We start from the raw sequence: 15,260 nt of genomic DNA, 5'->3' as shown, positions 1-15,260 counted from the left end.
GTAGTCTCTTCATTTCTTGGCACTTCAGATCCTCACTGGTGAAACCATGATCACATCGCTTACCTCTCAGTATCACTGTGAGGATTAAAGAGCCTGGCACAGCATCTGGCTGTGGTGTTACCACAGTAACACATTTATTTTGAAAGATTATTCATGATGTCCCTTGAAAACCAGAGATGCTCATCTGAGGGATACCAGACTTCAGTGCACTTTTCTGGCGGAGTGTGTGGTACAGCCTCCCCTGACCTGCATATCTTGCTCATCCCTCACTCGTGTCACATGGGAGGATGGGTAACACTCCACCCCAAAAGCCTTGGGGGTGAAAATCAGGGCCAAAGTGGGATTTCAGTTTAACTTTTACCAACTATTTAATAATGCTTAATCCCATGTTGTTAGAAACTTTAGAAACCAAGTTGGAGGCTGAGAATATTTACCTCACTTTTGAAAGGGGGTTCCTTGCTGGTAAGGATGTCTCTGCCTATTGTCCTGGGTCCTGAGATAAAGGAGATTTAGAACAGTAGCCTCTCCTTTTCCATAGACGTTTTTTGACCATTGCCAGCATGTCTGTTACTCTCCTTACATTGTACTTTAAATGTTTAACCAGAATAGGAATCATTTAATTTCAAAATTTTCTAATAGATTATTCTCCCTTTGTTTATTTCGGCCACAGCTCTGAAACCCAGCAAAGGGATTCTGGGTTTCTAAAACAGTATTATGAGTCATATTTCCTCGTTGGTAAGGCTGTTGGCACTGCTTTAGTTCATATTTCTTGTTTAGAAATTCAGGAGTAATTAACACGTGATCCTCTCTGAGGCTGGGAATTAGGAAGTCACTAAGGCACTTGTAATGCGTATCAGTGTTTGAATGTATAATTACAGAGGAGTCAGACTACAAGTGTGTAATAAGGGTAATTAGTACCTTGCTTGAGTTAATTGATTAAAACTGTGATGTTTGGTCCTAACATAATTGGAACGCTGTCCTCTGTGAAGGTCACACCTGTTTCCTTGCGTGTACAAGGTAAGGACACTGTAGTAAAGGATGTCCTGAAGCCTCAAGAATTAATAATTGCAGTGGGAGACTTAAAGGATTATGTGATTTACAGACTTACGAATTAGAGACATGTAAGTCCTTACTGTTGCCTTATGCATGTGGAAGTAGTGGTGTGAAACATGTAAAACATTTTGCCTACGAGAGGCCTCTTGCACCTGCTTTAAGTTACCAGATTTAAAAAAAAGTGTCCTTTCATTCACTTAAGTGGTCAGAACGTTTATTTCCTTAGGAAGCCTAAACATGACAGCAGTTTACCAAAATTCAGCTGGCCTCGTGTCTATCCATCGTAAGTTTCAAAACAGAATATTCACAGGCAGCCTCACCCTGATACCTTGTTGCAGGTCCCTGGCACTTAGGTCTCCCCGAGTGACAGTGCTCCCTCATTAAATAACAGGCTACGTGTTATTACTGTTTAGCGAGGTTTCAGTCAGGATGCTAACACCTGACCCAAGGCAGGGATGTTGGGCATCCTGTATTTTATTACATTAAGCCAGGAGTCCAAGTCCTGGTTCTGTGCAGCTTCAGTCATGTGCTGTGTCCCCGTCGTCACTGCCACCTTTGGAACCAGTCTCTTATACCCTGTGTCTAAGAGTAACTAGTATGTTATGTTTCTGCACTGGCCTTAGAGCAACAGGGTGAAGAGGGAGGGTTTTGGTGCAGACAGACCTGGCTTTTACATATCTGTGTTAACCTTATTTATAAAATGCGGGTCATAATTGTACTTTCTTAAAGGGTGGTTCTGGTCACTAATTCTGATAGATGACACAGTGGCCCAGAAAGCATTTAACACACTGCTTAGTATGCACTAAATCTCAATAAATAATAACTCATCCTTAGAGGCAAGTCCTAGATTTAACATTTTATTTGAAAACTTCCTGTATATATTCCAAGCCCAGGAGATGAAGTCCCTTGTGACTGAGTTCTTCCCTTGAAGTATAAAAGTCAACAAAGTCTAAATGTAAACAGAGAGAGATTACCAGAGCTACATGGGCCCTCAGCGTCTGGGTTTTTTAGCACCACCCACAGCGGTCAGTTGGCACTTAATCGCAGCTCAAGCCAGTATGTCTGATTATTGTCCTGTCTCTACTGAGTTGTTGTTAGACACAGGTAGGTAGCACCTTGCCCTTATTCCTACTCCCCTGCCGCTCCCAGCCCAGCATCCCAAACAAGACACGTCAAGTCCCTAATTCTGCACCACTGCCTTGCCCATAATGGAGTCCTAGTGAATGAAATGACCACCTTTTACGCTTCCAAAACAGCATACTTCAGAAAAATACACTAGAGATTGTTCAATTTAAGCTGTGTGCTCAGTGGGCTAAGGCTTTGTCCATAGAAAATATTAATTTAGACATATTTCCTTAAAGGGTGAAACTGATAAATCAGCTAAATTCCATCACCTCTCACTTCCCTTCCAAGCTTTCCTTTGGAAGGACTGACTTCCAGATTCAAAGGTTTTTTTTTCCTAAATGGCTCTGTTTCTCCCGCCACAGCCTGCAGTGTACATTAGGATAAAGAACCGAGCCCAGGATGAGTACCTGACCGTCACCGGGAACGTGGCTGACACACGGGCGACCTCTGTGTGCTTGTCTCCATACAGTGGGAAGAACACTCAGATCTGGCACTACTGCCGAGGACTCTTTAAATCCAAGGTAACCAGCCCCACAGACGCTGTTCCCCACTCTGTGGTCTTTGGATTTTTTTCTGTTGGAAACCAGAATCTTGCCTAATCAAAAGGCATCATAAGGTAACGCGACTTCCTGTAAACAGTCTGTTGCATAATTATAACACTGACACATGTTACTGAAGCATTTAAGTGAAATGGACTCAGAAACCAGATTTTCTACATCAAAAGTTTCTCCATTTTAAAGTACAAAGCAAGATTATAATATACTGTGGATATTCCTCAATGATTTTTTTAAACCAATCAGAAAAGACACTACCCAGTTGGACACTGTGCTTCTGTGAGACATTCCTCACACTCTGTGGCCCATAAAATCGGCCGTCTTTGTGATTCCAGATATGGTAAGGCCTTCTCATTGTCAAAATATACAGTGATAGAAGCAGCAAGCTGCTGTTTCTGAAGAAAGCTTAGAAAATAAAATTTAGGTCTGTTTTTGTGCAACCCTTCCACTGAGTTTTGATGCTGTGGGGAATGGAACACCAGTTTTACTGTATCACCAGTAAATTACTTCTTTTAAGTGCTTTTCATTTTTGTTGAAGCATGAGAAAAAAGTAGATATTGTCTGAGTATCTAGCACATCACCTGATGTTTTTGTCAGGAAAACAGGCTCGACCATATACATATAAGCTAACAGGGACTCAACATTTAATTCTAATTCAACAAAACTTTTCTTGACCATCTGTTGTCAGATCCAGATGTCCTTTTAAAAACAAGTACCTCTAGTTCTATAGATTAATTCCATACCATCTCCCTTCAGCCATAAAGACTCAAAAAGTTGACTGAGATTATAATTATGCTGTATAGTTTTTTTAAGATAAGACAGACATGGAATGTCTGATTTGTTCACATGAAAGAAGAGGGACCCAATCCAACTGATTGTAGCAAACAACACAGTTCTGCCCATTTATTTCTTGACCCTTTTAGGCCAATAACACATGTCTTGATGTGATCGGTGGTCGGGACACACCTGGAGCTAAAGTCGCCCTATGGACTGAACACGGGCAGTTGAGGCAGAAGTGGAGACTGAACAAAAATGGAACCATCAGCTCCTACCTCAGTGATCAACTTGTCCTTGACGTTAAAGGTGGGCCTGTGCTGAAACCCAGTGTTCTGTGTCCTTGAATATTCATTTTACATTCCAAACCCCCTCCTCAGTAAAAGAAGTCCTTGTGTATAAGAGAAATATTAAGTCATTTTAAATTATGCTTGAAAAAGTTGAGATATGCCATTTTAACAAACAAAACAATTAGCGCTATATACGGATCAAGCAGAAAAAGCCTCAGGCTTTGTTCATCAGTACAGTTGTAAAGCTGTCAATCACTATATGATCTCTGAGAACAATTCTAAGTTTGAAGCATCATCAACCATAAGATGTCATCTTTTTCTTAAAGAAACACCTCTGACTTTCTATTGTGAATTGTGTAGTCCTTAAAAGCCCTCAATTAAAATTCATGGTAGGTATCATTTAAACTTGTTTTTGAATTCAGCAAGGTCAGGGCCAATATTACTCAGTGCTGTTGCTCTAATTGGGTTAGTCATAGCCACCTTTGGTGTAGAAACAAAAACCCAGTACCTGACTTGGAGCCAGGGTGCTGTCAGAGCACCATGTTCTTAGAAGCCCATTGTTAGGAACACAGGTTATGCAAGCATCTATTACAGCTCTTAGTTTTTCAGTCTGAGTCATAAGGTACGATTTGAGGTAAAGAAGAGCTACGCCTGTTTAACCTCAGATTCTGCTTTACAAATGACGTAAACAAAAGCTCGTGAAAACTGAAATTGTTATGCACCTGTGTGAACAAACGATCTTTCCTTTTGGAATTTCTATTTTAGGAGGAAATTATTACGACAAAACTCATGTAATTGTAAATCAGCCCCTGGAGGGAGAAGAAACACAGAAGTGGGACATTGAAATATTGTGAGAGACCCTGCAGCCTCCCTGAGAGTCAGCACAGGGAGCAGGGACCACGTCCCGTGGAAAGGAAGCTGCTCACCCTCACACTCCTGGATCACTGAGCGAACTTCTTCCCCAACTACAAGACTGTGGCTCTTAACCATAGAAAAGCTCAAAATATTCTTGCCAGTCATTCCATGTTCCTCTGAAGAGCGTGTTCTGATTTCTGGGAGATTGTATTCCCACCTGATCTCCAGCTTTGGTGAGCAAGTTTCCTGAGGTCTGTTTCCTCTCCTCTCCACCGAACAGGAATCCTAGTCCTGACTGTTGTCAGACGCTGGTGATGCTGTCATCCTGTGTTAGCTGTTAACCCCCTAGCAGACGCGTGTATGAGCGCCAGGCACAGGGAAGCAGGGTCCTATAGGTCAAGTCAGACTTTTAAAAAGGTGAATACTTTTTTAGCAATATCTGAAAACATATTTAATAAACCTTCCTATTAAGCTGCTGTATTAGATAAATAGTCAAGGTTCTCTACTGAGGCTTTTTATAACTGAAGCACTGTAAGTATTCACACTTGTCACTGCCCCCAGGGAGGGGCCTCAGCTTTGTAAGGAAAATGGCTCAACTACTGGAGTGTTTTCTGTGGCTGCTCTTTGCTCAGTCCTTCAAACTAAAAAAGCACAAATAATATGCAGCCATCCTGGCACTCTCAGTATTAACAAAGACACCCTTCTGGGTGACAAGACTCTAACCAAGGCTTACCTGTCCCTGAGCAGAGACCTCCCTGATCTGCCCTCACGGTATAAAGACTCTGTCACCCACGTAAAAGATCAAATTTTTCTTCGCCTGAAGTAAAAGAAAATTTCAAACATTCAAAACCAAGCGGTATTTGAGCTTGACTTATATACCATTTTACTTTACAAAATGACAAAATGTTTTTTACTCCCGTTTGGAATAGCTTTCATTCAAGCAAAATCAGGTAGGACATCGTCTTTGACTTGGTTACAAGTAATCGTTACCACCAGTCACCATGCAATCCACAAGCACCTTGCCCTCCTCAGTTGGTTTTAAACGTAAATTGAGACAACAGTTTCCTTCATCCCCAACTTTTGCCAGAAAGCAGAAAAACATCTGCCCTATTTTTATATAGAAAGATTAAATTCTCCAGTGATATTTTTTAAAAAGTATCAACCTATATGCACTTTAGAATATAAAATAACAGTGAGCTGTTTTAACTCAAGACCCACTATTTTGAGTATTTTTTATAGAGACTTGGTCTTTCCATGTAAATATTATTGGGGCTTCTTTTTTTTTCCTTCAATCTCAGGCTCTTTTGTCACCTTTCAAGCAACATCTGTAAAAACCCCTTTATGCCCATAGCTGCAATGGCCTCTTACTAGTAAGGCAGTATTATTTAATGAAATTTATGTTATAGGAGTAACTTTATTTTAATGGGGAGGGGGGCTTGTGTATACATGAAGGTATGTATATTTTCATTGTAAAAAACCAAGTTAAATTTTCTTTTTCTTCATGTTAATTGTTTAAAATTTTTCCAGAGCCAGTGAGGCTCTTTAAAGAAGCTGTTTATTCCAAAGAACAAAGCCAGGTAACATTTAATTTTAAATGAAACACTTATTAGAGCTGTGCCTTTTCTACCACACTGGATTAAATAAACTTGTCAGAAAGTGTGGTTTTGTCACTTTCTGGGGCATTTAGTAAGTAATCTGGTATTCTTTCTTCCATGTGCCTCTGTTAATACTTATGGCCAACTGACCCCCTGTATCGGGCAGGTCTCGTGTTATAAGGTATGCAGGTGTGAGACACACGGGTGAGGAACATTACATTCATCTCATCCTTGGCTCAAAGCCCACATATCTGTAGAATCACGTGTCTATATAAATATCTTAAAATCAAGTAGCTATAGACATATTTAAGACTAAGTGAAGGCACTAGACTACTTGGATTAAACATTCTGTCCAGAGGGACACTACCAGGCTGTGCTTTTCCTCATCCGTAGTAAGTTTCAGGTCCTTGACAGAAACAGCTGAACTGCTCCAAATTTGCTTCAGTGCATCCAAGTGCGATAAAGGAAAGCGAAGTCCATGAGACTGAAAAGAGATAAACCATTTAGTCCAGTAAGGTTCTATTTTAGTCACTCAAGTGGCATTTTCTACAATTCTCAATACAGCATCATTTTGATGCCTTTCACAAGGATGAACCTTGTTACAGATAAGCTATTTACAAAAAGTATAATTAGATAACTTATAAAAGTTGCCAATTCCCATATGAAAACTCAGACTTCATGGAAGGCACGCTAATTTATACAGTGAGAAACGTCAGGCACTTGAACTTCACATTTGTCACACTGCACTTTCCCTACAAGGCTACAGGTCTCAGCCAGTATCTTTAAAAGCTGGGATATGAGGATGTACATCCCAGAAACGGCTGACTGACTCATCCCCGTGCAAGGGCTGGTCATCTGTGAAACGTTAAGTCCACACTGCAGTCATAAGAAAGCACATTACCCATAAATCAAAGGTAACAGATTCTTCCCAGCCACCACCCAATCACAGGAAAGACATTCATTTTAGGTTGGAACAAACCTCTGTTTCCTCACTTCCCATCATGTGTGTCTCTCTTTTATTCTTTAAGGAATGATAGATGTAAATGACCTTTTCTCTAGTTTCATCCTTAAAAAAAAAAAAAGTGTCAACACCAAAATATGATCACTTGGATACCAGGAGGGTTTTCCAATAATATAGGTCAACACCAAGGAAAAAAGTCTCAGTGCTCAAGGGAAATTTATTAAATGCTGAAGAATCCTTTTGGCAAAAAGTTACTTATATAAGGATATATATATGCTCACACACAATATATGATATATACATTACTTCATTATCGTCATCACAGATTACTATTTGTAGGTAGCAAATAAGCACTCTTAAGTCATTTTTTTTAAGAGAGCAGAGCATCTTCAGAAACTTGATTTAATGAAAAAGTAACCATTTATATATCAGCTTTCTAATGAAATACTCTTCCTTTAATCATACCTGCACTCTTTTTGCATCAGAAAAACCTGACACTCCCAGGTATACATAAACTGATAACTTATGAACACCATGGAGTAAATATTACTTCCTGAGAAACAGCAGCTGTGGGATCTATAAAAACTCCCATTTCTTTATAGTAGCCTCGGAATGGTCTCCACTTCCCCTCCCTCTCCATCTGCCCTACACCGTGCAGTTTATTGTCTCTTCCAGAACCTTCAGTCATTCCTTGTCACCTCTCAGACGAGGATCAAACACCTTGGCCTGACATAGAATGTCTCAAATTGACTGGTTATCAGTTTAATGGGGAGGTGGGAGGTTTTGTGTGTACATTATAGACCAGATGAAGCCCAGGAATTTATAATTTCTAAAAATTTTCCAGTTGACTATATTCAGCCAGCTTTAGGAACTGCCGTGCTAGGTGGGTAGGTTAGAGAATGTAGATTCCCCTCGATACGATCTATAGATTAGAGATTTTTTTTAGAAGAAACATCAACAAAACCATATGTAAAGACAGCTCTGCACTGTATACAAGACAGGAGAAGGGCCGGGAGAGGGAGACGCATGAACGGGGTCTGCAGCCGTCTAAGCAAAGGCGACCTGGCCCGAAAGGAGGCAGAGGCCAGACTGATGAGGGGAAAGGAGGAGGAGGGTTCTGTGAGGGTGACGACAAGTCCTCAAATGCCCAAAAGGCAGGAAACTTTGGAACCAGAAGGGCAATAATCTGATCTAGTGACGGCGGTGAGCTGTGAGAAGATGGGCTCCCAACGGAGGAGGGCAGGGGTGCTGTTAGTCTGATAACCTGGGGCCTGTGATGGAAATGCCCTGAGAAGGGAGGAACCCGCTTCCCCTTTGCACACTCACAGATGGATCCGGATCCGGTCCTACAGTGAGGACAACGTGGTCTCTAAACTGCAGTCTCACTGTGCTGTCCAACCTTGGTAACTGTCCACCTAGGAAAGCCACAGAGAGAGAAACCTGCCTTCAAAAGAGGGAACCAGCAGGCTCAAGCTTGTTCCCAGGGGCAACTATTTAGAAAATACACTTAGTAACAATTTGCAGCTGAAGCCACACGTGGGGCGCCCTCTCCAACTCAAGTGTTTGCTTACCCCCAAGTTTACAGCGATACTAAAAGCACAGTTTATACCTTAATGGAGCTCATTCTTAAAGTGAACACAGATGCACAGTTAGATAAATAACCAGAGAAATTGGGAAGTTCACTGAATAGCTGTCACTAGTACCCCGGGAGCACACACCATCACAGCACAGACAGGGCCAGCGTGCCTTCTGCACGGAACACTCACTTCTCTGGCTTCTCCCCCTTCCTGCTCTACACATGGACTATGAAAGGACTTCCTGGGCTCAGGGTGCACCACCCCACCAATTACTTGCTGCATGACCATGGCAGACTATTCAGTCTATGTAGGCCACACAAAAGCCACCTAATAAAGCTCACAGAAAAACACTGCTCTTAACTAAATTGGATCTAACTTGGTGAAAAAAGCAGCCACTGCAAACAGACTAGCCTTACGGGGTCATCTGGCTGCAGAAAGAGTTGAGGGATCACAACTTTATAGACTATGAGGGCTGAGACAGGAGAACCTGAGATCAAACATCCTGGGCCATAAGCTGGCACTCAGGAAACTGTTCTGCTGAAGATTAAAACATATGCTGGGAAAACGTGATATTTTGAATAGATGTTATCAAAAACAAAACTTAAACTCCTCCCAGAGATTATAATAAAAATGTCCAAAGAATCATGTTAGAAGGGACTGGTAGACCGTGTATCTTGGTGGTTCTCCACTGGTGACGAATAAGGCTTTTATGAAAGTCAGTGAAAATGAAAGTCTCCCTCTATCTGACTACGAGGGAAGCAGCCCGAGAGCCGGCTGGGCATCCACGGCCGTGTCCCCACGTTCTCCCGACAAACACAGGCCACTGCACAGAACACTGACATTAAACAAGGCAATTCTGCGACTGAGCAATCAAGACAAAATCAAGACCACTTCATCATCAGTGCAACACTCAGACAAAATCGAGAACGCTATCCAAACCACAGAAGCGACAGAACTCGCCCCTCTCCTAGTTGATCTGAGTGCTGCTGCTCCTCTACCAACCCTCCCTTCAGCCCGCTCCCCTCCTCCCTGCTGTCACGGAAGCCTGACCTGAGACCCAAGCCCAGAACCCCTCCCATTTCCCAACAGCATCCAATCCAGAGCAAAGCCCTGTGTCCCTGAACCTCCCTGAAAATCACCTAACTCAAACCCAAGTCCTCTAAATCCTTTCCAACATCCTTTTACTGAGATACCCCCACAGTCCCCAGTGGTGTGTGGTCTTCCCTGTTATGACAAATCAATAAGCTGAGCTGTGTCCGACTACAGGATTGTGGTGTTGGTGGCCTCTGCTCCAGGACACTGATCCACCCAGAAGTCTGTCAATGTCATCTGTAGCCTCAACTTGTCACAAAATAAGTCACCTGGGACTTGGGGAGAATCTGTGAAAATGGGCATTCCTGGCAGGTCACCTGAGGATCGCTACATTTTATCCCCTCCCTGAGTTAATTCCAACAAGATTATTTCCATGTTCACATCCTTAAAACTTCCTGAAGATGATGAATACTGGAGGGGCCATAAATACACAACATTTCTCACCTAATATCACAGGCTCTCACTCCCCATCAAGCAGCATGTCTTGTCCAACCTTAACACACTAAAGACAGGCCCACGTTAATTCCAAAATGCTGCATACTCTCCATCAGCTTAAAGAGGTGCCCACCCAGGAAAGCCTCAAAATGCCCCATGTTAGCCCCTAACCACCTCGAAGAAGACAATCAGCTCCACCTGGTGTTGAAAGCTCTGCTCCGTCTCCCACGTAGTAAGGCGGAAGTCTGTTCATGGCAAAATCCTTCTTCATGTCTGCTGAAAGCAGTTCTTCGGTGCCCTCCAACCGGTCTGCAAGCATCCTCAGAAAGCCGCTTAATCTTCTTGTTGCAGTAGCTGTGGTTTCCACCTGCTGGAAACAGAAGTGAGTCCTGGCCCCGACTCCAGTGCCCGGACTGCCCAGGCCCCACATCTCCTGAGTGGTCCACTCAGCAACCCCCCCCAGCGCACATCGCATCACTCCTTTAAAAACAACATCCCGCTACACCCTTAGAACCACTGTTCATCTTAAGCTGCTTATTGTTTGAGTAAAAATAAAGGTCAATTTTCAGCAGTGTGCCTGGAAAGAGGGATCCCTGGAGATAGGTGCAGTCCCGGCTTTGCCTTTGGGAAAAGAAGTCGCTAAGGTGACTGCTCCAGACGGTGAAAGCACCCTTTGCTCAACTCAGCCCTAATGCTCTCATCTTCTCCAAACCAGCCTAACCGTGCTGTTTCAAAGGTACAACAGGATGGACAGAAAAGTCAAGGAAGATGGCAAGGCTAGGCTCTGCAGTGGGTCTCTCCTCACTTGTGATCACTGCTGAAGCTATGGTTCTCCCAGCCACATTAGTTACTTGTTCAACCACGTATGCAGCCAGCACCCCCATAGTGCCTGCCGCTGCCTTTACTGCCGCCCTGAAATACAGGAAGTGGGCTGTCGGCACAGCACCCCTGGTCCTTTGGGGAGCACGTGATGGGCGGCACTCCATTCATTCTGCACACCACCCAGTCCGGCAGGTCAGCAAGGGAGGAGGCTAGCTTGGCTCACGTGGGGAGAAGGATGCTGGGGTCCCGAGGAGGCTGCACTGCTCTAGCTGGCCTGGGCTGTGGCTTCCCCTCCTTTCCCACCTGCCTTCATTCCTCACCAGGAGCAGCTGCCGAGGGATGCCGGCCCGTAACTCCACGTCGGCCTTCGCGGTATCAAACACGAGCCCCGAAATGGTGTCCAAAAGGAAATCTCCCCATGAACTGGAAAGCGCACCAAGAAAACAGAGAGGGAATGCGTAAGAAATGTGCCTAAAGCACTGACTACTAAAAGCCCAGAGCTACAAACTACCAAGCCAACTCCCCTGCCCTGGCACCTTGAATTCTGTAATTTCACGTCACTCAGCATGAAAACTCAAGGCCTCCATCAATCACAGGCTGCCTGCCCTCCCCATTTCCGGACAGTCACATGAGAAGTTAAAGGTGGGAAGCTAGGCTTTATTCAGGATTTATCTCAAATGTAAAGATACCAGAAAATTAATTACATACTGTCATAAATAGGAAGTTCAAGAGACCAATTTATTTTTTTTAACGTTTTCAACTGTAACACAGTGCCTATGAGGAAAGTTTTGCAGGAAACTTTAACACTCAATCATTATAGGACCTGAAAAAATATTTATGTGCAAAAAATCCAAAAGCAATACATTTAGGGTAACAGCAAGATTCCCCGGACTGTGTCACAGTCTGAACAGTTAAAACACTACATGTTCCTTTGTCCCTTATGAAAAAGAGGGGCACTGTTTCTCAGTAAAATATCCAACATCCACGATTTCAAAACAATTGATTTTGCAACTTGTTAAATTCTAGCAATGGTTTTCCTGGGGTAGAAGGCAGAATTCAGAGGCCCAAAGTAACAGCTCGGGATGAGTGTCAGTGTTCAGCTGTCTCTGCCTTCTCCGGGGCGTTTCAACTCGATCCTAACCGTGTGCCAGCAAGGGAAGCCCACGCTGTGCGGCTGCCCTCTCTCAACATTTCTGAGCTGTTCAAAATTTTCCTCTGTGTCACCAGCAGATTTCAAATTGTTAGCTACATGCAAAATGGAAATTCACAGTGTGACTCTTGCTTCTCGCTCAGTAAGCAAAATTAACACTTTTATGCTTCCCTCCTGGAAAAGTGGCAAGAGGATGAAAGCCACATGAGACACTTTCCCCAAGGTGTCCACTCCTACCTGGTGGTCTCACCACCGTGCGATTTAACACTACGCCCAACCTCACACCTTTGATTGCACTTCGACCTGGAGGACACGCGCAGGCCTCCCAGCAGCAGGAAATGAGCTCGTCCTTCGCGGGGTCCCAGGTAGCTGTCACACAACAGTAGCTCATGGAGGGGTTTAAGCACAGTTAAACTGAGCTCTGTGCTCTTTCTAGAAGGCATCTCGGGCCTTTCCAAAGTTTGGGAATAACACCTCTTGAGGGGTTCACTTTAATAAAACAGCCAAATCGACCTGCCATTGTCCCATAGAGCAGGTACCAAATGTTCCAACAACATGACCCCTGAGAGGCCAAGTCCATTGTGCCTTAAGGAGTACCAGGACCAAAGCACAGGGGAAATCTCTGGGGAGCAACGGTCCTCAAGTTACATCTGTCCCATTCTAGTGCCAGCCCCACTGACAAAGGCACAGGTCAGTGTCCAGCCTAGACTCACGGGTCCTGGTGCCCACCCACAGCCCTGGGGCATCCTCTGTAACTCAGACAGCTGGTCCCCAGCCCCACTGACTTCAGGGGGTGGGGAGAGCAGGGAAAGCCTACCAGATCCTCATTCCTGGGACTGGGAAATAACGTGTCAGGCACCCAGGGGAAGCACAAGCTAACAGGTTCAACAAGGTCAAGGGAGGTCAGAGAAGGCACTGATGAGAGTTTGTGATGAGCCAATGTTGTGAGTAAACAGAAACTGAGGAAGGAAAACCAGTTACTAGAAAGCCAGTTGGTGGCAGTAAGAGAAATGAAAAGGGCGGAGAAGGAGGGAAAGAGGGCACAGCTGAGTATCGGTGATGGCAGGACACCCAAGGATGCATTCATGGGCCAAACTCTGTGGCTGCCAAGGCCCAGAGCCAGTGTGGTCCAGAATCAACTTCTGGTCCAGCCTCCCTGCGGCTGCCCTTCCCCACATGCTATGACGCGCTCCTACGACCGCCCCTGTCTTCAGCTGTCACTCAGAGACCTTCTGCTCCTTGTTATGCAAGGAACCTAACTAGCCACGGTGACACGGACATTTTTCATAAAGGAAGCCTAAAACAAGCTTCGGCTCCTACCTGTGGGCAAAGAGAGCCTAACTTCAGGCCCAACTCCAGCTGGTTCCTCCAGTCTCTTCACTTCACACTGAAAAGCCAGATGAGGAGGCTGAGGAAGGCTTACTCACTTGTTCTGCAAGCTCCAGCTCTGAAGTCAGAGGGGACTTGCTGTCCCTTGGGCTGGAATGGCCTCCCCTGCTCTGCCCTTCTGACCCACCTCTACTTCCTCATAAATCTCCCTCAGCTCAGGTGTCATTTCTGAAGCCTTCCCTGATGCCCCAGCTGAGCTAAGAGCATTGCTCTGTGCTCCCAGGGTCCCCTCCGCACACCTATGATGGAATATATCACACTGTCTGGTAACTATGCACACCCTCCCCACCACTTCCAGAGTGTAAGTTCTCTCAAAGCCCCTCCAGTCCAGTGCCTACAATCCCAGCAACCAGCACAAGGTCTAGCCCCTGCATGATGAGTAAATTAAGCTTTTAATGGGACCTGGACCAGCAAGGTGGCTGCTGTCAGGAAATCACTCCCAGGGCACTGCAGCCAGGTCCTGTCACGTGACCAGGCACTCACCCGACTGGAACATGGTTTTAATTGGAACTGTTTTCAGCACATGTGCTTTTAGGACTCCTTGTTCCAGACTTCCTTTCTGATTTTAATTTCATGAACTATAAAATATGGAAACCTTAAAAGAGACCCAGAGGTTTCAATGGATACAGAGTTTCTGTCTGGGGTGATGAAAGTGTTCTGGAAGCAGATGGTGGTGATGGTTGTACAACACTGTGTGTGTAATTAATGTTACCAAAATGGACACTTAAAAATGGTTAAAGTGGCATATTCTATGTTATAAATATTTTACTGCAATAAAAAAATTTTTTAAGGAGAAAGACTACTATAGCCCAGCCTGGCATCACAAACACACCGCCACACCCACAGCTAAGGTTCTGTCTTCCCAAACCCCGAGAGCCTTTACTTGGGCAAGTCCCAGCATTCTGTAGAGTCAGGTTCGTGACGTTCCAGGACGATACCCAGACGGGTCAAGGGCACAGGTAGGACACTGAAGGGATACAAAGTCACCGGGGGATGCCTGAAAACGCAGGGCTAGATAAGCAGTAAAGAGGCGGCCAACTCCCCACCACCGCCTCCTGACCGTGGCTGCCCGGAGGAGCTGTAGGGGGACAAGGCCGGGAGAGGGGCGCTCACCTGCCCTGGTAGGTGCTGATGGTCACGTGAGTGGAGTGCGCCAGCCCCGGGGGAGTGTCTGCCTGATGAATGGTCCCCCTGGGGAAGTACAGCAGGTCTCCCGGCTACAGGAAGAAGGAGAAAAGGGGGAGGGAGTTAGAGCAAGGGCTGTCTTCTCATTCCTCTACATTTTAAAGAGACAAATGCAGGCTGTGAGTGTCAGATCTGCACCCTAGATACCTCTGCCTGGTGATCAAGCCATGGTCTGCATGCTGGGCTCAGCAGTGCCTGCTGGTCTAGCTCAGCTGTGTCTGTGAGCCTGTCACCATGAAGCCCAATCCTGGAGGGGCTTCCAGCACCTCAGGTCACTTTCTTTATTCACAAGCTGAGACCAGATTCACCAGAAACCACCCCGCCCTGATCCAGGGATCAAGGAGGTGATACCCTGTGCCCAGGAGCCTGCTCTGTACCCCGCACCCTTCCGTGGAGCAGTGAG

The 15,260-nt window shown here is 45.0% G+C and overlaps 2 protein-coding genes across 9 annotated transcripts in view; one reads left to right on the top strand and one right to left on the bottom strand.

Annotated features, from left to right (window-relative positions):
- CRYBG3 (crystallin beta-gamma domain containing 3) overlaps nucleotides 1-6,310 on the top strand; it is a 103,405-nt gene extending 97,095 nt beyond the window's left edge. Inside the window, exons 20-22 of the mRNA XM_031445150.2 lie at nucleotides 2,541-2,699; nucleotides 3,656-3,815; nucleotides 4,562-6,310. Coding sequence (XP_031301010.2) covers nucleotides 2,541-2,699; nucleotides 3,656-3,815; nucleotides 4,562-4,650 — 408 coding nt within the window. The 3' untranslated portion in view covers nucleotides 4,651-6,310. The remainder of the gene's footprint in view (nucleotides 1-2,540; nucleotides 2,700-3,655; nucleotides 3,816-4,561) is intronic.
- The window catches only part of RIOX2 (ribosomal oxygenase 2), a 29,389-nt gene continuing 16,026 nt past the window's right edge, over nucleotides 1,898-15,260 (bottom strand). For 2 of the 8 annotated variants that reach the window (XM_064496218.1, XM_031457358.2), the window contains 7 exons: nucleotides 14,786-14,889; nucleotides 11,454-11,556; nucleotides 10,486-10,681; nucleotides 8,534-8,622; nucleotides 7,226-7,312; nucleotides 6,614-6,730; nucleotides 5,385-5,468 (listed from right to left, as the gene is read on the bottom strand). In XM_064496218.1, coding sequence (XP_064352288.1) covers nucleotides 5,418-5,468; nucleotides 6,614-6,730; nucleotides 7,226-7,312; nucleotides 8,534-8,622; nucleotides 10,486-10,681; nucleotides 11,454-11,556; nucleotides 14,786-14,889 — 747 coding nt within the window. In that variant the 3' untranslated portion in view covers nucleotides 5,385-5,417. Of the gene's footprint in view, nucleotides 3,898-5,384; nucleotides 5,469-6,045; nucleotides 6,731-7,225; nucleotides 7,313-8,533; nucleotides 8,623-10,485; nucleotides 10,682-11,453; nucleotides 11,557-14,785; nucleotides 14,890-15,260 lie in introns of those variants that run through there. The other 6 variants (XM_064496193.1, XM_031457389.2, XM_031457381.2 and 3 more) reach the window with 6 other exon arrangements.

Source organism: Camelus dromedarius, chromosome 2, assembly GCF_036321535.1.
Source record: "Camelus dromedarius isolate mCamDro1 chromosome 2, mCamDro1.pat, whole genome shotgun sequence".
NCBI classification, from domain to species: domain Eukaryota; kingdom Metazoa; phylum Chordata; class Mammalia; order Artiodactyla; family Camelidae; genus Camelus; species Camelus dromedarius.
Note: the sequence above shows the minus strand (reverse complement) of the source record. Positions and strands in the feature narration are given on the sequence as shown.